The 21,127-nt window shown below is 41.5% G+C and overlaps 1 protein-coding gene across 1 annotated transcript in view; it reads left to right on the top strand.

The window, feature by feature from the left end:
* FKBP1B (FKBP prolyl isomerase 1B) overlaps positions 1-17,063 on the top strand; it is a 47,532-nt gene extending 30,469 nt beyond the window's left edge. The window contains exons 3-4 of the mRNA XM_061990215.1: positions 13,314-13,426; positions 16,347-17,063. Of these exons, the coding sequence (XP_061846199.1) occupies positions 13,314-13,426; positions 16,347-16,475 (242 nt within the window). The 3' untranslated portion in view covers positions 16,476-17,063. The remainder of the gene's footprint in view (positions 1-13,313; positions 13,427-16,346) is intronic.
* The last annotated feature ends 4,064 nt before the right edge of the window (positions 17,064-21,127 follow it).

Consider the following 21,127-nt stretch of genomic DNA (forward strand, 5'->3'; position numbering starts at 1 on the left):
GTAGCTGAAGTGTTGAAGGACATGGTTTAGTGGTGGGCTTGGCAGTGTAGCTATGTAGCACAGGTTTATTTGGAGCATTAGCTGAGGGTGTGGACACACAGGAGAAGTCTTCATCCACATTACATGGGCGTAAAAACCGAGTACTGATGATAAGGGAGTGTCCTCATGAATTAAAGTGTCCTGACCTTCAGGACAGATTAAAAAAGTGAAAAGCCATAAAATGATGCTAAAAATGCTAAGTGGATCTGGTGAAAATAGGGGGTTTACTACACATTGATTAATTTTGCTAGGTGGATGCTTGTATTAGACAAAATAGGAATGCAATCTATGGTGCTCCGTGTCTCTAGGATACTGCCTGTAACCACAGACTGTGCAGAACATGTGAGATGCAAAATGAGACACAGAACAGGCTTTCATGTGGTTTGTTCCTGTTAAAATAGAGTTATGGCTCAAGCGTGCTTGGCAATGTCCGTAGTCATCTTTGGTCATGTGAGCAGGCAGAGGCTCAGAGATGTTCAGTTCTGTTAGGGAACACAAATTAGATACACCAAGACATTTAAATCCTCTGCATCTTTTTTTTTTTCCTTGAAAAAGCCACGAATAAACTTGTTTACCTTGGAGAGAGATTTGTACTCATGTCAGCTTTGAGTCAAATCAGTAGGGAGGTTTAATTTATTTGAAACTTAGATGCTTAACTTCACCAGTTTTATGTAATTTCTCATTTTATTTCTTTTTTTTTCCTCTCAGCTGTTTGAGAACTTGAACAGTCAGTATACTTAGCATTCCGGTGAGTGATTTCCAAAGGCTCAGTAGCCTGGGTGATTGCTGCATTTGTGAGTGGGATCACTGAACCCCCTCTGCAGGCAGCCAGTAAATCTGCAGATACGTGTTTAAGCATTAAAATGGTACACAAAACTGAGATAAATTAACTCCCACAAACCTTTTTCTTTGCTATACAAAATGTGAAAATGGAAGCAGCAGTCTAAATGAATTGAGCTTTTACATGTTCCATAAAATTACACATTATGGGCTACAGAGTAAGCCCTGTTACCCAGTGAAGGAAGATCTGTTCAATTATTTTTAAGAGTGATGAGAAATACCTCTGAGTATCTGGGTAAATAATTATTTTAGACCAGATAGCTGTATCCCTCTGACATAAATCTCAGCTTCTTTGATCCAAACCTTAGGTCAATTCCCCCTCTCTTTAGTCTGGCTTGGCTGTCTGGATACTTGGATTTTATCTGATCTGCCTCCCCTTCATTGTGCTCCTTATGAATTTTAACTTTTCACTTTTCCTTTTATGTTTTCTCCTTGATAGCTCCAGTGTCTTTTTGCTTAGATGTGGCCAAACAATACTTGGTGTTAAATAACTGGAAAAGTGGTGGTGTTCATGAACTTCCTAGACCTCATCAAAGCTGAATTTAAGTAGTTTGTACTAGAAATTTGAAAAACAAAGCGATATAGTATCACTAGAATGAAATATTTCAGATTAACATAATGCTTTGGGGTTTTTTTTCCATTTTCTAAAGCAAAATGTTTCAATCTGTTCAACCCTGAATTGTATTTTCTTTGGAGTTTTGGATACAATTGGACAGGGCATCCATTATTTTTCTGCAGGAAAACTTCCTTTGTTACTGTGATGTGTATGTTTTTGCCATTGGGTTGTAAGGAACAGATTTTTATTGACTTCATATAGTAAGTTACTTGTATAGGATGATACTTTTTCAGTTACACTTACTGGGAAAAGATAGTGTGACCTGTGATAGTGCACACTATCTGGTCTACAGCAATTCCCTTGACTTGTGCAATGCATTCACCCTCTCTTTGCTGTTACAAATGTTGATATTATACAGTTTGCTGTAGTGTCTGAAGTCTTCTGGCTTTTCACTGCTGGTGTAAAAATACATTTGTTTATGTAATGCTTCACTGTTTGATACACTCTCAACTTGTGTTGCTTTCCACTCTGTTGTGCTATTGAGGTATTTTTGGCAATGTTTATCTTTGTTGTTTGTGCCTATGGACTGACTACGATTTCTATTTGTAGTATCTAAACTGGCTTAATTTACAATGTCTGTTATTTGCAGCAGTCCTGAGTGTGAAAGTACTTCTGCTTTTGGAAAAATGTTATGGTCTGCGCTGTCAAAAACTCCTACTAAAGTCATTGAGAACAATGCAGGGATAAACCCTAGACAACAGCCGGCAGTGATCAGATCCAGATCACTGTCCATATCCCACTGCCTTTTCTCCTAACTTCATCATTCTCCCTTTCCAATTACCATACTGATTCTAGGAAGGAGCATAGAGGTTGGTCCCATTGAGTGTTGGCTTGTCTGATGACGAGAATATCGTCAGAAAAGGTGAAGGAACGTGGGTTTAAATTCTATCTTGAGGTGGAGTTGAACTCATGGTGTTTTTGCCAACTGTTTATGACAGCAAAGGTGGGCTGCAGCACTCTCTCTACCAACCGTCCTTTATGAGGAACGTTTCTCACGCTTGTGTCTGTCCATCAAATTGGATTCAAAGTTCTACATTCAAGGTGGATGATGATGCTAAATTCTAGGAAGAGCTGAAAACTGAGGTGCATGCTTGTACTTACCGTGTCCTGACAACTGACTGTTCAGTGCACAGGCTTTCTGTATCTCACCTTCAGGAAGTGCCTGTTTGTCTCCATTTGCTTCTATAAGAAACTTCTGATTCTTTTTCTGCCTGTCACTCCTGTAAAACTCAAGGGGGAAGTCACTAATAGGAGGTACTTACATAATTCTCACCCCCGAAACATACATTTTGCATTCTCCTTACTTCTTCCCTTTGCTAGACATGAGCAGCTTGTTAAGTTGATGAAAATAGATACAGGCAGTTGGAAATTCTTATTGTTCTCCAGAGAGACGACTGTCTAATGTCCAGCAGAGCAATGCCTAAGACCCATCTGTCAAGATAACAGCTGCCACTTTATCTATAGTTCATTTATAAGATCACTGAGATCAAAATTTAGAGATGGAAAAGACCTATTTATAATAATGAACTGTGCTGTTAATAGCTCCTTTCCACTGTGTCTCTGAAGATACTTTAAAATCTTACAAGATAAAGCCTTTCAAGATAGCTGAAGCAAAGTATATTAATTAACAATATTATTGCTGGATGTACTAGTGACTCTAACTTTGGTGAAACTATAATCATCATTTCAGAGGGAGTAAAGTGAAGGGGAGTTATGCTTACACAGCTATCTGGTGACAGAACCTATTCTTTTTGACATCCACCTATTTGCTGTGATCACAAATCTACGCTATTGCATATTCTTGCAGGATTCTGCTCTGGAGAATAGTCTTGAGCTCATCATTCAACTTAGTTTTAAATTACCGAGATCCAGATCTTAAACTGCTGCACGTATTTTTGTACTTTCATTAATATCAGGGGAGCTGTGCCAGTTTACACCAATGAGAATCTGCAACACCAGGAGCGATGAACAAAAACGTAAAACAAATGTGGCTTAAGAAGAAATTCCACAGCTACTATTATTTCAGAACATACTCTCGGAGTTTACAGACAGAGTGATATTTATGACACTGCTGAGCTCTGCCTTGGAGGATGTAAAACACTGTATACACTGAAAACTATACTGCAGAAATACTCTTTTTTTGTGAAAACAGGTGCATTCCTAACAGATGAGAAGAATAAACTACACATCTATGGAAAGATTTGTTCCTTTGAGGAGAGTATGTCACATATATTTTAAGAAGACAGCCTAGAAAAATAATGGTATCTGAATAAGACATCTTTTCAGTGGAGTGTTGCAACAAATGATAAAGACTGCTTAGAAAAATGCTGGGTTTATTTGATCTCAAAGGCTGGCTGAACTTCTGACAACATAATGAGGGTTACCCAATACATAACTTGTTAATGAACTCTCCTCAGAGTTCATTCCAAGACTTGAAATGGCTTTTATCTTCTATTATTTCTACAGGATGTTTACTCCATGTGTTGCCATACAGTGAATGACTGGGTAGGTCTAGGTAGATCTGCAGTCACCAAGTCTAAAAGACCTTAGGCAACATAATCCACAGGAAGGTATGGAAATCAAAACCAACTTAGTTTGAAATTGCATTTTTTTCATTAATCTTGACTGTGATCAAGTCGTTTTGGGTGGGATTAATATCAATTGTCTGCAGCTACCTAGAAGTCTGTGGTCTGCTCACATCAATGGAGAGAGCCCAGCGTCTAGACACCCGTCCTTCTCCATCTGAAGCACGGATTTGTTCCTCGAGGGAAACAGCAGTGGGTTTCACCTGATTACCCTGGAAACTGTGTGTATTATGCTGAAGTGAGGCCCCATGGCAGCCCTAAATTGGTGTCAGTGAAGTCATGTCTCATTTTCCCACATGGAATTGCACGCAGGAGGAGATGATTCCCCAAAATTCTCCAAATGCTTGTGAAAGGAGAGGACATTACATAATGCTATCCAGGAAGGTTATACCACATCTCTAAAATAAGACATGTTACAGGAATGTCTGACCAGCCTGGATCAAAAAGTTGGACACTCCAGATTAAGAGTGTTTGAATTCTGCATTATATATGTTTTCTGTACATATGAGATCATGATGGAACCACAGTGTCTGCCTCTGACTTATTTAGCATATATGTAATCTTGGCACATTGAACGTGACCTTCTTACACAGCTTGGCCAACACCCATTTTTATAAACCATCATTTCTTTTCTCGTTGCATCGTGTGTGTCTCTTTTTCCTCTTTGAGAACAGAGTAGTTACTAAATCCCTTGCACAGTGTTAGACGATTGCTGTGTTTGTCAAGATGAGTTTCAGTAAAACACTTCTCTCTGAATGCAGAATGGCCATGCTACATGTTAAGAAAGTTGGATGTGACAAAGAACCAGGTACACATGGGCTTGCAGGAGAGAAGGTGTATTCATTCACAGGAGACATGGGAGAAATGTTATTTTTCAGTTCCAAATGCCCCAAAAGCCAACATGCCATTTAGTATCTTGGTGTTAAGTGGTAACACATTAAGAATACAATTTTTCCATCTTCTAATTCATTGTCTTTGAGTAGGGACAGCCTTCTAATCCAGTACCCTACTAGACATGGGTACGTTTTTTCACTAGCCTGTTGCTAGTTCTAGCCAAGGAAATATGAAGTATTGCACTGATAAATTAGGATTTCAGCACTGATTTTATTCAGAAGGAAAGTAACAAATAATAGGACAAGAGGAAATGGCCTCAGGTTTTGTAAGGAGAGGTTGAAGGAATCATCACAAGCCCTGGAACAGGCTGCCCAGGGAGGTGATGGAGTGGCCATCCCTGATATTTAAAAGCCATGTAGCTGTCGTGCTGAGCGATATGGTTTAGTGGTGGGCTTGGCAGTGTGAGGTGAGGCGTTGGACTTGATTATCTTAAAGTTCTTTTCCAAACAAAATGATTCTATGATTCTATAAATGGAGGCACGTACTGGAAGTCTCAATAGCTGAAAAACAAAGGTTACCCAGTCTGGGAACAGGTTATTGCTAAAGCACACTTAACTGCTGATGCAGTATTGTTATACTGGGTTGGGAGGATGTTTCTTCTATCAGGTCATTCAACAACCCCTTTTCTTGAGCAGAGGAGGGATTAACTAATAGGGAAGCTGGTTCTTTGCCCTCCAAACCCCTCTCTCATGTGATCTCAGAGCCACACTCAGAGCTTTCCCAAGAAATGTCTAGCTGTCCTTTCTGTGGTGTTTATCCATGCTGCCTGCATCCAGATCTGTATTGAGAAGTTTGGGTGACCTAGCTTGCATCCTTCTTGTGCCATACGCTGAGATCAGTCTGCCTTCGGCACCTGTATGACAGAACATGGCATTTAGTGGTAGAGATAGAAGAGATGCAAAGTATTTCTGTAGTAATATATTCTCTGTAAAATGTTGCTTTAGACATCTTTTGTCCTACTCATTAGCATACCCAGATTGACCTGATTCTGCCATGCTTATTCAAATGAAATTTGCCTTGTGCTGCAGAGCATGTATATTTTACAGCTAAACTTTGTAATGGTAACAGAATGAAACCCTAAAATAAAATGTCTGTTTTAAGGCAACAGGATAGCAGAGGAATTGGTTTGGTCTCCTTACAGTTCATGTAGAATACACTTATTGAGTCTCATATCTGCCTAGAGGGTAAATCTGCTTTCCCTTCTCTTTTAGAAATATGCAAATCCATAAAGCTGTTAGGACAGAAGAATGATGCCTTTCAGCAAAGTGAACTAGACAATTGCATGTAATTTTCTTGGCTGTGAAGTCAAGCTAAGTGCAAGGCTCTTTCATATTGTCTTGTAGTCGTACGCAACACTGATATATAGTGCACGGTAATGCATTATTGAATAGTTATCTGTTGTGTCTTCATTGCATGCTGTCAGCTGTGTAATAAATAATTGATTATGTTGCTCTTACTCTACATTAAAGATATATGAGTATATAATACATGAAGAAAATGAAGCAGCAAGGCTGCCTGCCTGTGTTGAAAAGACCAACCCTTACTGAAGTGCTTTGGGTAAAAGGAACTAAGAGGTGACCACCACCTGCAATCCATTTCCCAGCTCTATACTTTGAGTCAGTGATTGTTTGTCATGGCAACAAATGGCACCTTCAAATCGTTGCTTTTGCCCTTATAAACAAACAAGCAAACAAGTGGTAAAGAGCTGAAGTGCTGCAGACATGATGCCCACACCCAGTCTCTTCAACTATTATTTCACTAGACTGAAAATTCCCTTAAAAACATTAATCATTTCTTCTTAAGTGGCTGCAAACTGTCAGAAAAATACAGTCTAAGCCAGCAATTTTTTTTTTTCTTATAAGGCTTTGTTTATACTAAGCAGAAGAACGCAGGGAAAAACTGAATTTGTGATTACAGTGGTACTAAACCTCTGTTGAACCTGTCCCTTGAAGAGCCATGCTTGCCTTCTCAGTTCAGTTGCCAAAGTGCCTGTACGGGACACAGTAAGGTGGGCCCACTGTTCCAACATAGCATAGGAAAAGAAAGCATCCTCCAGCTCACATTCAACACTCTATTTCCTTTACAATAATTTTAATCTGTAAAACTGATGAGACTCCAAATTTGTCCAGAAAAGAGTTTGCTTTGGAACTCATATCAAGGAAATCAGAGGTGTACTCTACTTACTACATGGTGGCTTGGGTACAGCTACAGATCACAGAGAGCTCTTGTTATGAGGAAAAGGTTTAAAACAGTGAACTGCATTATGAGGCAATAATAAGGTGGCAGATGAAGATGTAAGAGGCGTGGGATACGTGGCTTACGCAGATCTGGATCCTGATGGCATGAGGTGGAGAGCTGAGGCATGTTAGGTCTTCTAGGAATTTCCCTGGGAAGCAGAAGCTCAAGGCACTGACTGTATGTGCCTAGAAAGTATTGCCCAGATCTCTCCATTTAACACCATGGGAACTGTTCTTGTTCCTGATGGAAAAACACAAGTTCTTCAGGTGTGTTGGCATGACATTCAGCCACGAGCTGGGGGAGAATGCTGCTGAACACAAAGGAGTTGTGCATCAGAAATGAGTCCTGAAGAGAACTGACCTATTCTAACATAAAAAGCAAAAAACACCACTGAAATCAGTGGAGTTCTGTTGGTGTAAACAAAACTGGGATGTAATTTGTCACTTTATGGATGTGTTTCTCACACTACTTCTATGTTATTGTGCTGAACTCCTCTGCCTTGCTGAACTCTTGTCTTCTTCTACACATTGTGAAGGTGTTGATGTGGACACGAAGGCTTTTATACAGTTTCTAGAAACTTCCCAATAACATATTTTCCAGATTAAAAGTGTATATTTGTAATAGTTACAGGATGTAAATAGGGGGAAAAATAGAATTTCCAGCTTTCATGATATTCTCTGGACATAATATTGACATATTTTAACATACGGGGAAAAAAAAGAAGCACTTGGGAGACCAAAAATTCTTAACCCACATAAACACTAACTGCAGCAAATGCTGCCTCCAAGAGCCCTAGGAAACCAAATGACAAGTTTATAACAGCACAGATTTATTACGAGGCATACTTGGAAAAGTGATTGCATTAAAGGGCAACAAGGTGTAGTCCCTGTCCTGAAGAACCTCTGGTCTTCATAAAACGAAACAAGATACTGTCCTAGAAACACCTTCTGAATATCTGCCCTTCTTTCTGCTGCCAACATATCTTCAGAAAGTATCTGTCTTCAAGCGTATGTGTTCCCTCTATGTTCTGTAAGTAGCTATGGTTTGAAAAAATGAGGTAATGTAGTCCTTCACAGGTGGGTGTTCCTGGTTTTTTAGTCACCTATTCAATTGACTCCCTTAATACTGTGAGGTAAATTAATACAGTACAGGATAAAAGGAGAGCAAGTAGTAAAATGAAGGGATTTGTCCTGGATTAGGATCTCCCATCTTCTGATTCCCAGAATAAGTCAGCACTGCAAAGACAATTCAGTAAACGCTGAAGCCAGTGAAGCCTGGATTGCAATTTGGTCTGCTTCATTTAGGTATGGATGGATGACCTAACATCTCCTCACTAGGGCCCTGTAGAAAGCTGGCAGTCTAGCATTTAAAATTCACCTTGTTAACATTTTTTTAAATTCTGTAAGTTGTCTCTAAGTTGTTTGAGTGACAATGATAAACAATTCCAGGAAGTTATTGCAGTCATAACACCTAAATCTAGGGAGGTATTCTCAGATATCATTCATTCTCCACTAACTGTACAAGTAGCCTAGATGTGAGGTTCGAGATGCAGTTTCTACCTTTGAGAGGGCAAATGTTAGCAGTGGAATTTTGCACGTAGTTTTTTCCAGTTCGGACACTTAATCTTGACAGGCTGTCAGTGAAGGGCCTTTGCTGTTCTTTCTTTTTCATAGATAATGGTTTGGACATGGTTTGGGACATGGTTTTGTGGAGATCCGTAGGTGTAAGTTAGATGTCTAAGTATCTGGGCTGTCTGTGGTTTTTTGTTATGTGGTTGGTCGAATTCCTAACTCAGGTAAAAGGAAAATTTAGACTCTGGTCCAGATGCAGCATTCATGTCTTTCTATTCCTGATTTCTCCACAGTAATACAGGTTCTCTGATTACAGATGAAGATTGAGCATTTCCCTTGGTAGAAATACTTACACGGTCTTTGCAGGCAAATTTGGTTTTGTTGCCTGCATGGAACCTTTATGTCACTATGAACTCTACTCCTCCATCAAACTTGGTTGAAGCTGGCTAAAAGATTCAACAGTTATTAGGCAAGTACAGACAGTGTCATTAGCCCTCTCCCCTTAGGAAACAGACCTGAATGATGATCTCAGCTGTGGTTGACTGACCTCAGTTAATTCAAGTTAAAAGAGTAGTGCGGACACACCTATGTTTTAATAAGAACTAATAGCTTGTGTTAAACCTAGACTTAAGTTTTGTTTTCACCACTGTTTTACCCCAAATGGCATTGTCTTTTTTGGCAGTTTAGATGGATCCTTAGTCATGTTCCTTAAAGAAATGATTTGTCTGCTCTTTGATCTTCAGTTCAATGATTCAATGATTAAATTCAATGATTCATCAGGACCCATGATCTGAAACATCTCGTGTTCCACAGCCACTTAATTCTTAAAACCTAGTTATTAGTTAGGACACCTTGAGAATGTTCTCAAATCCACACAGAATTCTGATAGCTGAGCTAGTAAAATTAATTATTTTAATACAATGATTGTTACCTTTCAGAATCAAATGTAAGTTTATGATAACAAGTGAGCATGCTGGCATCTACATGTCCTTGCTCAGACAAAACTCTTATTGATTGTTCTGACTTCACAAAACAATGTCGTTGTCCAGTTCCAGATAGTGGGGTTTTTCTCCTTATTGTTAGCTAGATAAATAAAGGTGCTAGCAGGCTGAAGATGGGCACCTGGCCTTGTTGAAGAATATTAATTGATTTAATTTTCTTTTTGCTCACAAAAAAAGAGAATCAATTGATGCATTGGCAAGAAATAAATAAAACATCCTGCTGGTTTTGCTCCCAGGAGCCTGAGTAGTCGACTCTAACTTTCAGAAATAGAGAGATAAAAAAGATATAAAGTTCAGATCTAATCCCGGATCTGAACTTCTCCAGGGCACATGGAGACTCTGACTCATTTCTAAACTAGGTGTACATTTAAAGGGCAGTCATAAAAACTGACCTTCCTCCTACCAGAGCTTTGGTGAATACGGACACATCTGACTCTGAATCCCAGCCTGTCCTCCAAAAGCAATAATGTTGAGTGGTAGTAGAAGAGGTTACATTTCTGAATTCCTCACCTGATGAATTTTCAGTCGTTGCTGAAAAGAGGCTGTTGCTGTAAACATAGGATAAGCAGCCTGCTTTCTTCTACACCTTCTATAGGCTTGCAGTGGTGAAATGTGAGTTGGTTTTTATATTATTTATATTAGATTAGCAGGCTCATGGGCAGAGAGAAACATTAATTTAAATGGGAAACATAGTACAGGAGCAATTGTCAGGATCTCTGAGGAGTTCATTCTGGTTCTGCTGCCGGTTTGATGTGTGGTATTTAGTAAACCATCAGACCTTTAAGTTAAGTATTTTAATAGGATTTAGTTACAAAATGAAGTGAAAGCACACTAAAGTGTTGTGGAACTTGGAATCTGAACTTCCAGACTATGTCTGTTTTGTAATAAATATCTTCTTCTGCCTCCTTGGGCTGCTGTGAAAAATAATTAATGCTTGCATACTGCTTTGAACATGCAGGCATTTATGACAGTACTATGTTTTAATATTAAAACTATTAAATATTGGGATTCTGTAATAGTCTCCTTCAATTTCATAAAATCATCTTGTTTTATGATGTGTTTAAAAATAAAATTGCTGCGAGGAAGGACTGCCATTTAAATTTAAGATCAAATACTTCAAAAAGGACTATATGATATGCCTGAGATTTCTTCCTCCTAAGCCGCATCTCCCCACCTGCCCTGCTTCATGTGCAGGCTGGTTTTGTACACGATAAATGAACCCACGTTTGTCTGTAAGTAGAAAGCTTCGTGCAGGCAGCTGGTGAGACTTCCCAGGTCGCATGGAGGGCTTTAGGGATGTCACTGAGCTGATATGTTGCATAATAGGTGTAGGTAGTTGCATCACAGCATATATAAAATACTTCACTATATACTGTGAAAAATTTGAGGAATGTGGAGGTTATGAAACCTGCCTTATGGGCAGGTTATTCCATATTTTCCTCCTAAGGCTTTATACACACACAGGCACGCGTCTCTGAAGTACCAACTTGGACAAATGTTGGACTTGGTCTACATCTAATTTGCCTTAATACAGCATTTGGTTTTAATATTGATATAAAATATCTAGACACAGAACCCCACTGGAACAATCAAATACTGTGTACTCATTACTGCAAGTCCAGAATGCCATCATCACTGATTTAACTACTAATGAATTTGGAGACATCTGTGTCTGAGCTAGTTGGACTTCCCTTACATTCATTGCCAAGAATTGGGCACTGCTAGGATGCAATTCATCATGTCCTAGTGCAGATCCCTAGATCTGGTTAAATGAATTGCCTCCTCAAAGCACATTTTTCTCTGGCTTGATTATAGAGGGAAGCAGATTAATTAGCTCAGAAGTAGCTGGCTACATCTTACCTAGAAGCATTAAGGCTGGTAAGATGAATCCTACCTCTTTTAGTCTTTGTTTTTCATTCTGCCACATATCTTTATATTTACCTTTGATTCATAACACAGTATTTTTAAGCAAGCAAAATATACCCCTTTTTGTTGTTATTTGGACAGTAACTGATGGTTTTCACTGAAAAATAAAACTTGCGCATCAAGCTGGTCTATTAATACAACTGCTTTAATGAAAATAAACTAGTAAGACTGTATTTTCATATTGGATCATAAAGGCAGTGTTTCTCAGCATTTTCTGTCAAATCTGTGCTTGATAATGTTGTTTTCAACCAGACACTTTCTCACATATTTGCTTATTAATGAGCTTTACTTTGTACAGCACCTTGCACAGGAGAGTCGTGGTGTATGTCCAGAACAGTGACACTACAGCCTTACAAAGAAAGGTTTATCCTAATGTATAAATATCAGCCCAACCTCACAATATCCAGGGTATAGCATTTTGAAAGAGCAATTACCAGGTACCTTTTAAGTTGAAAGTAAGTTGAAAAGTACCATCATTACCCACTGTTTGGAACAAGAATGAGATCACCTGATCATTTGGAGCTCTATGAAGGTGTATCCATTTGCTGTAGGATCTGGGCCTGTGTTCATAATAAGCAGTTCGAAACAGTGTTGTGCCCATCTGAAGGAAAGAGTAAGGTATTCCTGTGACTGACTGGTGGCTGAATGAAAATATGAAGAATGAGGTTAGGAGAATATTCATAGAAGTATGAGAAGGAAACTCATGTGGTTGTAATGCAGTGTAGAAGTTTCACATCCATGGTGTGGAATGGCCGTGTTTGTGGAATGCACATTTTTATAATGCTCCTGAGTAAATCAAGGAGGGAAGGTAAACAGTCCAAGGTACCAAATAGTCTTTTTAGGTATTCTGGTGCAAATTTGCAGTCAAAGGAGCACCTCTGTATTTGCAGGGTTTAACTGGCAACGAATTTGGCTCAAGAGTTCCCAAATTTTAGTCTACATCCCCACCCAAAGGTGGAAAGCTTTCAGGGCTGACTGGGATCTGGGACAAGCTTTGGGCCACACACAACGACAGTCCCCTCGTTACCCAGCATGGACTCTGCAAGGGCTATTTCCTTTGGTTAGTTCAACTGTTAAAACCTTAAAGTACATGGTAAGTATTTAATGAGAAGCAAACCTAGTTAAATTTATATTAAATTTGAAAGTTTGTCTGTAGGCTTCTTTTAGGGAGCCTTTTCATATTTAGGAGCAAGCCTGAGTCAGCCACCTGTGTTGAGGTTCACTCTTGTGCTGCTTCCCACTTGCTCCTTTCCTGCTTTTATCTGTTCATCAGGGAAGCTCCCACTGTGCAAGCAACAGCCATTGTTGTACACATTATTGTACAAATGCCGTACCTTTGTGCAGTATGACCTATAGCCTATTGCATTGAAAACAATAACAGAATATATTTCCATTTTAGAGCCTGAGTTGCTAGAAGGCAAAGGTAACAAGGTGGTACCACTACATTTGACTCTCCTACCCTATCTGTTTTGGATGAGGCTTCAGAGTGAAAATAGAAGTGAGCAGCCAGTGTGACCAAGACACTAACTTATCTCTCCTTCCCTCTCCATCAGCACACATTTAGATGTAACTCAGGTTGAAACTGTTTGTCTTGTTTTGGCAGGGATGCTACAGAATGGAAAGAAGTTTGATTCCTCCAGAGACAGAAATAAGCCTTTCAGGTTCAAGATTGGTAGACAAGAAGTCATTAAAGGATTCGAAGAAGGTGTTACGCAGGTACGAAGAGTTTATTCTGGCTGAACTTCAAGGCAGCTGAGCACAGCAGTGTGCAGTGCAGTGATGACAAGAGCAAATGGGAATCACAATGTGGGGTACAGAGTGGTTTTCTGAAAGTCTGGTCCCTTGGAGCACAGTATTTCTAGTAGTTATCTTCCATCCATCCATCCATGGATCCCTGGGCATCCCCTGCTCATGAGGTTTCCCACACAGTATGTGTTTGGGAGGGGAGAGGTGAAGTCCCCTCCTCGGGTGCCAGTGTACCACATAAGCCCTGTCCCTTTCCCTTTGGCAGTTCCACAAACACAGCAGTGGCCTCTCAGATATTGCAGGTGGCAGTGTTTTGTGGCATGGCCTCTATTCAGCTGCTCCATAAACACCCAGCTGCTGTTTTCCACGAGCAAGTGACAGATTTTTAATAAGGTACCAAACTGCACTGTTAAATTTTTATGACTTCAGGCTCCCAGCTACAAAACTTCATATTTGCTGCCCAACCCTACACTGAGAAAAATGAAACTGCCCTCTTTTAATTACAGTTTGAATGCCAACACAGTAAAACCCTAAAAGAGCCACACGGTGCAACTCGTTGCCAACCAACCCCTGCCTTTTGTCTACCGTGTGGTGAGGAGTCAGATCTGGGTGCTTAAATGCAAGAATGATCTGAGTGAACTGAGTGAATAGGTTCCACCTGCACAAGCTCCTGTGTGACCTACTCTAGGTGGTCCTGCTCTGGTAGTGGGGATTGGACTGAGATGATCTTTTGAGGCTCCTTCCAGCCTTTGAGATTCTGTGATTCTGTGGTTTAACCTTTCCTTGGCTGTTCTTGCTCCCTGATTCCTGTCCCTTTAATTATTAAGTGGCCAAAAGCCATTCCACTGATTGGTGTGGCAACAGATTGCCCTCCTAACTCTTCCCAGGGGATCGCTGTCTGGAGTCCAGCTTGTGGCTGTCTCCTTCCACCTCATGGTCTAGGGGGTTTGGGGAGTGATTGTCACAAGGTACTTAGAAGAAGGCAGTTAGCTGTATCTATCACACAGATTTTTCAGACCTTGGTTTAATGATTGTCAGATGTCAGCAGCACCTGCATTTCTTCGCTCAACTTCTGCCAGCTCAAGGTTGCCCCATGCCTGAAACCTCTGTGTGACTCACCAGCTGTCTGGCTTGCAGGGACCCTCAGGTCAGCAGCCAGCTTGCCCCACACAAACCCCTGCAGGGATCAGGGGAGGTCAGCTGCTCTTACACCCTCAGCCCCATGGTCTGAATACTCCCTGAAGGTTGAAAAAGTTTGTATTCTCATTGTTCTTCTACCTGAAATGATCTAAGCTCTAGCTTTGGTATATATTATATGACCTGAAAGAAATTCAACAGGGGAGAGTATCTGTAGTCCAGTGGTGTGCCCGATCTCAGGAGAGAGGCCTGAGTTAAAATCGCTGCTTCAAATTGAAGATTGTTTCTTGGCCAGTGAATATTGAATCACCAGTGTGTGCTGCATGAATGGCAGCTTGAGAATGCTCCACCCCGAAACACTCTGTTGGAAGGGCAGGGATTTAAATCTTGATACTTCAAATGCTGATGAGCACTGTTACTTCCAGAGATAGTCTGGAGAGAGGAAAATCAGCATTTCTGTCCATCCCAGGGGCAAAGGGCTGTCTGCTGGAATAAGCAGCACCTGAGGTGAGATGTCTGAGGAGTGGCCTAAGTTTAGGGAAATAAGTACCTCTTTTAAGTAGGATTGTATCAGTGTTTGCACCTGCCCAAGAGCAGAAAGTTGAGTGCCTACAGCATTAGTGTTTGAGCAATGGTTTTGAAGTTGTCCCTGGTGGTGGCTGAAGAAGGAAAAATGTTGCTGGACATTTTTCAGAAGCTAAGCCTAACTGCATTTTAGCACTGATCTCTCCTGAAAGCAAAGCTCAGGTTCTGTCGGTTACTGAGAGCCTCTTCCTAACACCTGCTGATGGAGTTACCTGTATCCTGCACTCTGCAGAAGGAACTCATACCTACTGCTGGCTCCAGTGTAGGCAAGATGGACCAAAGTGTGCCTTAAAGAGCTATTGTGTGACTCCCAGATTGGCTCTGGCAACTTAAATAACTGCTGTGAGAAGCCAGAGGAATCAGGAGACCTATATCTGAGCTGTTTGTGCAGCTTCAGCTTGAAGATGAAAGGTGAGTCGAATGGTCTCAAGTCTCCTAAATTCTGTTAATCTGCCATCACAGAATCTCAGAATGGTTGGAGTTGGAAGGGACCTCTAGAGTTCATCCAGCCCAACCCCCTGCTAAAGCAGGTTCCCCTCGATCAAGGGGCACAGGAGCATGTTTAGGCAGGTTTGGAAACCTGCAGAGAAGGAGACTCCACGTGCTCCCTGGGCAGCCTGTGCCAGGGCTCTCTCATCTGAACAGCAAAGAAGTTTTCCCTTGTGTTTAAGTGGAACTTCCTGTGTTGGAGCTTGTCCCTGTTACCCCTTGTCCTGTCACAGGGTGCTACAGAAAGAAGACTCATCTCATCCTCTTGACAACTTCCCTTTAGGTACTTATCGGCATTGATAAGGTCCCCTCTCAGTGTTCTCCAGGCTAGACATCCTCAGTTTCTGCAGCCTTTCTTCATACAAAAGATACTCCAGTCCCCTGATTATCTTGATGGTCCTATGCTGGACTCTGCCCAGAAGTTCTCTGTCCCTCTTGAGCTGGGGAGCCCAGAACTGGACACAGGACTCCAGATGAGGCCTCACCAGGGCAGAAGCTCCCTCAGCCTGCTGGCCACACTCTTCTTGATGCATCCCAGGATGCCATTCTTGGCCTTATTCATTGCCTTCTTGGCCATGAGGGGTTTGGCCATGTAGGGATTTGTTCTTGTTTACCTCCTCTAATACTGTTGTGTTTTTTTCTGTTTTCTCTTTTCCTTTCTCCAATGTCCCAAACCCAGATGAGCTTAGGACAAAGAGCAAAGTTGACCTGCACACCTGAGATGGCCTATGGAGCCACGGGTCACCCTGGGGTCATCCCTCCCAATGCTACTCTCCTCTTTGATGTGGAGCTTCTCAGGTTAGAGTGAATCTTCTGGAGGGAGCTGGCTGGAGACATCTGTTAATAACATCCATCCTTTCTTGCCTTGCCAGCAGGGAGAGGAATCTTCACTGGAACCCCAACCTGGCTTGCTCAAGCTGTCCTGTCCGCAGCTCCCACCCTCCCATTCGTTAAAGCCTTCCTGCTCTTTTTTAACTTTGTGCTGTCTGTATTTGCCTTTTATTAGGAGCTTTGCTTTGGGGGAAAAAAAAAGTGTCTACCGTTGTAACATTTTCAAGTTGTACATTTTATTTAATATGCATGTAAGAAGAATTCACGGTGATGATTGAAAGTATATATAAATATAAATATATATATATTCCTTATTGAAAAACCACTGCCTTACTGTACACTTAAACCACGAAGAAAAAAAAAACAAAAACAACACACAAAGGTGCTCAAAAAAAAAAAATCCAATGTACACCTTGTACATGAAGGGGCATTAGCCAAACAGAGTTACCTGCGCTGCCACTTTTCTCAACTTGTACGTTCTGCTTGCTGCTGTTTTAAAATATACTGTCTCATTTAAGAATTAAAAGTATATATAGAAAACAATAAAAATCTTGATACTTTACAATTTCTATTTCCTGTTTTTCTCCTCTGGTCACTAGAGTTTCTTTTGGTGTATAACAAGTTCTTTGAACAATAATTTTTCATGTTCATTATTTCTCTTCTTAAATGAAATACTTATAATTCCATGAGCTGCTTCTGTTACAGATGGCACAGAGAAAGATCCCTGTGGGAACAGAGGTACCAGGAACATGCAAGTAAGGGCTACCGAGACTGAGAGGTTTCTTGACTCTCTGTCTCTCCTGCCCTGCTGGTGTTCTCTCAACTCTGGCCAAAATTTGGCTACTAAAGAAAGTGATGCTTCTGCAAGACACGCAGTGCTGGTCTAAGTCTGCATTTTTACAACAGTAAAACTAGTGTAAAATTCTTACTGGAGCTGAGAAAGGACAGGGAGGAGCCAAAATTATGTGCACTCACATTACAAAACAAATCTGAACTGTCGGGTGATGTGGCCTCTGAACACAACAGGTCTTTTTTAGGCTGCATCTTCTGGTGCTGTTTACATAGCCTGCAAACCTACCCTGTGCAATGGGCTCCTGCCACTCCAGACTGAGAAATGTTTATTTCCTTTGATGGTTATATGAATTCATGAAATGCTGGTTCCTCCCCTGGAGACACAAAAATGTGCAGACTGTCAGTTCCTGGGTTTAGAAGCAGGACCTGATCAACGTGCTGTTGTGTTGCTTTGCCTAAATTTGATTTCTCACATTTGTCTTGCTTTTTTTCCCCTTTCCCATAAAAAAAAAGAAAAAATAGCATTACAGGGTCACACTGTTAATTTTATTTAACTTTGGTCTAAACTATTTACATAATTTTCAACTAATGGATTTCTTGATGGAGTGATTTCAAACATTTGTTGGGCTATTTTCTTGTGAGTCTGTGTAAGAACACCCCTAGCATGAGCACAGTCTGCAAAGCAGTGCTGGATACCTCCTGGAGGTGAGAGGTGCACAGAAAAGCAGGACTGGCAAACTGGCCAGTGGCCTACTCTAGGTGGTCCTGCTCTGGCAAGTGCATTGGACTAGATGATGTTTTGAGGTCCCTTCCAACACCTAAGATTCTGTGATTCTGTGACTACAGCTCGTGTTCTTCACTCTCGACGTTCATTTTACCCACAAAACTGCATTTGAGTTTGTTAACTGATAAGCCCATAAACCCCATCTCTTACAGACTTATTCAACAAGGATCCGTGGAGTAAATTTGTCTCTTGCTCCCCTCTCTAAAGAAAGAAAAGACCTTTTGGGACTCGTTTTCTGTCAGAAATCTCAGATCACTGCAGCAACTGGGTTGCACATCCACATTTCACTAGCTCTTTTATTTAGGACAGGCTAATTTCCTGATAATAATAAAGGAATTAGACCTGCCAGGGTTTGATGCCCACTAGCTCTCCCAGGTTTTTTTACAAGGTCCAGGTCTCCATTGCCACTGCCTTGTCTGCTGCTTTCAGCAGCCGGCTCAGGGAGGCAGTGCAGCACCCACAGGTGGGAGCTCCCACAGCTGGTATGCTTGTGGTCATGTCTAAAGTTGCTTCTGCACACAGCTTGGTTGAGGTTAGTTACACAGAATCACAGAATGGCTGAGATTGGAAGGGACCTCTGGAGGTCATCCAGCCCAGCTCCCTGCTAAAGGAGGTTCCCCTTGATCAGGTCACACAGGAATGCATTCAGGCAGGTTTGGAAACCTCCAGAGAAGGAGACTCCACACCGTCCCTGGGCAGCCTGTGCCGGGGCAACATCACCCTCACAGCAAGGAAGTTTCACCTCCCATTCAAGTGGAACTTCCTGTGTTCCAGCCTGTGCCTATTACCCCTTGTCCTGTCGCTGGGCACTGCAGAACAAAGACTGGCCCCATCCTCTTAACACCCACCCTGGTTTGGGACCTTTCTCAAAAGCCTCAAAAGTGAACAGTGATGCAAAGAATTGTCTCAGCATACCTGGGATGGCCACATGTCCCCTCCATCATCCCCTGATCACGCTGCTGGCAATCTTCTGCTGTGTTCAAAGTAAGAGGTCGGGCACCGCTCTGCCCTTCCACTTCTGCCAGGTTTCTCACCCATGACCAAGGCTTTCCCAGTGGGCTTTAAGGGCTGATCATCTTCAGTCTCATCATCTCTCTTTGCAGAGCTACTGTGCACTTTCTTTTTGCCCTCAGCGGTTCAACCCGGCCATTACCACATCCGTAAATCCTTATTACAGCTGGTTGATGAAGCTCTCCCCCTCCATCACCCTTTCTCTGCAGAGACCTTGTTGGAAGGAGAGATTATTACATTTTTCATGCCAATTTCATTTAAAAAAAAAATCTGAAAGGAAAACTAATTGTGCTTTGTGATACTTAGGGAAATTAAGTCTTCAAGGAAATGTAATCTTCAACTCTTTATTTGACTGCAAATGCGTTAATTTATGTAATTGTATCATCGATCAACACAGTACATATAATTATTCCCACTATATAATGGATTGGAAAAAATTTACTGTCATTGCCTGCATAATCAGATATGCTCTTGTTCCTAATTTCCAAGCAGCATCCCTGGGAAAAAAAAATGACCTTCTAGGCTTAATTTCATGCCCTACTTCCTGAAAAATTAAATGGGAAGTGAGCACACACAAAAAGCAGCACAGGTGCAGAGTGCAAGGCTGGTAACATCTGCCTTATTTGCTGCCCTCTCTGCCATTCATATAACTGAGCTCATTTCCCTGTCCTTTGATATTACATTTCAAACAAAATCTTGAGCAGGCCTCATCAAAACAATCCTCCGGGCATTCGATTTCCATTCCCTCTGTCTTGCAGGTACAAATTATTATTTCATTTTACATGTGCAGGGACATCGAAGCCCTGAACAGGCACTAGAGGAAAAAGTATGAAATGGAATATTTAATGAAAGGCAGCAGCTGAGCTCTCAGAGAAATCAAATGCTGCTGATCTTGAGGATTCATTGAAGGAATTTTTATTAATCTTATTACCCTGAAGAATTGCTTCTTATATATGTTTTTCAAACAGCATCAAATCCTCATCAAAACAGACACCGCAGTGCGAGCACCACGCTCTCCGCTGTTGACAGAAGCAAGGCAGTATTTGCATATGGTTTCAAACGAGGCTGGCAGCATGGGGCAACATTATTAGCACTTTGATATTTTATTACCAGCATTTATTATTATTTATTAAAAGCATAAATCCGGCATGGTAACAAGCACCTCCAGTTGCTGCTACAGCAAGGGGCTGTCAAAATGCCCAGGAAATGGTGTCAGTGACCCCAGTTAGCCTAGTGTTTGGCAGGTCTATGTAAGTTTGTAGGTGAGACCAAGCTGGATGGGTGTGTAGATGTGCTTAAGGGCAGGAAGGCTCTTCAGATGGACCTGGACAGGCTGGAGTGACAGGCCAAGACCAACTATATGAGGTTCAACAAGGCCAAGTGCTGGGTCCTGCACTTGGGCCACAACAACCCCAGGCAACGCTACAGGCCTGGGGATGTGTGGCTGGAAAGCTGCCCAGAGGGAAAGGACCTGGGGGTGTTAATTGACAATGGCTACACATGAGCCAGAGATGTGCCCAGCTGGCCAAGAAGGCCAATGGCATCCTGGTCTGTATCAATAGTGTTGTCAGTGGGACCAGGGAAGTGATTGTCCCCCTGTACTTGGTGCTGGTGAGGCTGCAGCTCTTCTACCAAGTAACAAGTAACAGACCAAAAGAAATGGCTGCCAAGCTGTACCAGGGGAGGTTTAGATCAGAGGTTAGGAAGAACTTTTTCACTGAGAGGGTTGTTAAATACTGCCCAGGGAGCTTTAGTAAAGGGCTTGGCAGTGCCAGATTAGTGACTGGACTCAAAGATCTTAAAGGTCTTCTCCAACCTAAATGATTCTGCATATGTGGCATATACATATATAAGGCATAAATATATGAGCAAGGCCTCCAGGAGGATTTCATTCATTTAGACATTTTTAAGGCAATCTGTTTTTCGCCTGAGAAACTCAGATTTGTGTTAATGCAACAGGCAAGACCAAAAACCTATTTGGAGTAGGAGGAGCAACTGCTCACTGAAGAACAATAACTGCAAGTCACTGCATTTGACACACA

The sequence above is a fragment of the Colius striatus genome, chromosome 2 (genome assembly GCF_028858725.1).
Source record: "Colius striatus isolate bColStr4 chromosome 2, bColStr4.1.hap1, whole genome shotgun sequence".
Taxonomy (NCBI): Eukaryota; Metazoa; Chordata; class Aves; order Coliiformes; family Coliidae; genus Colius; species Colius striatus.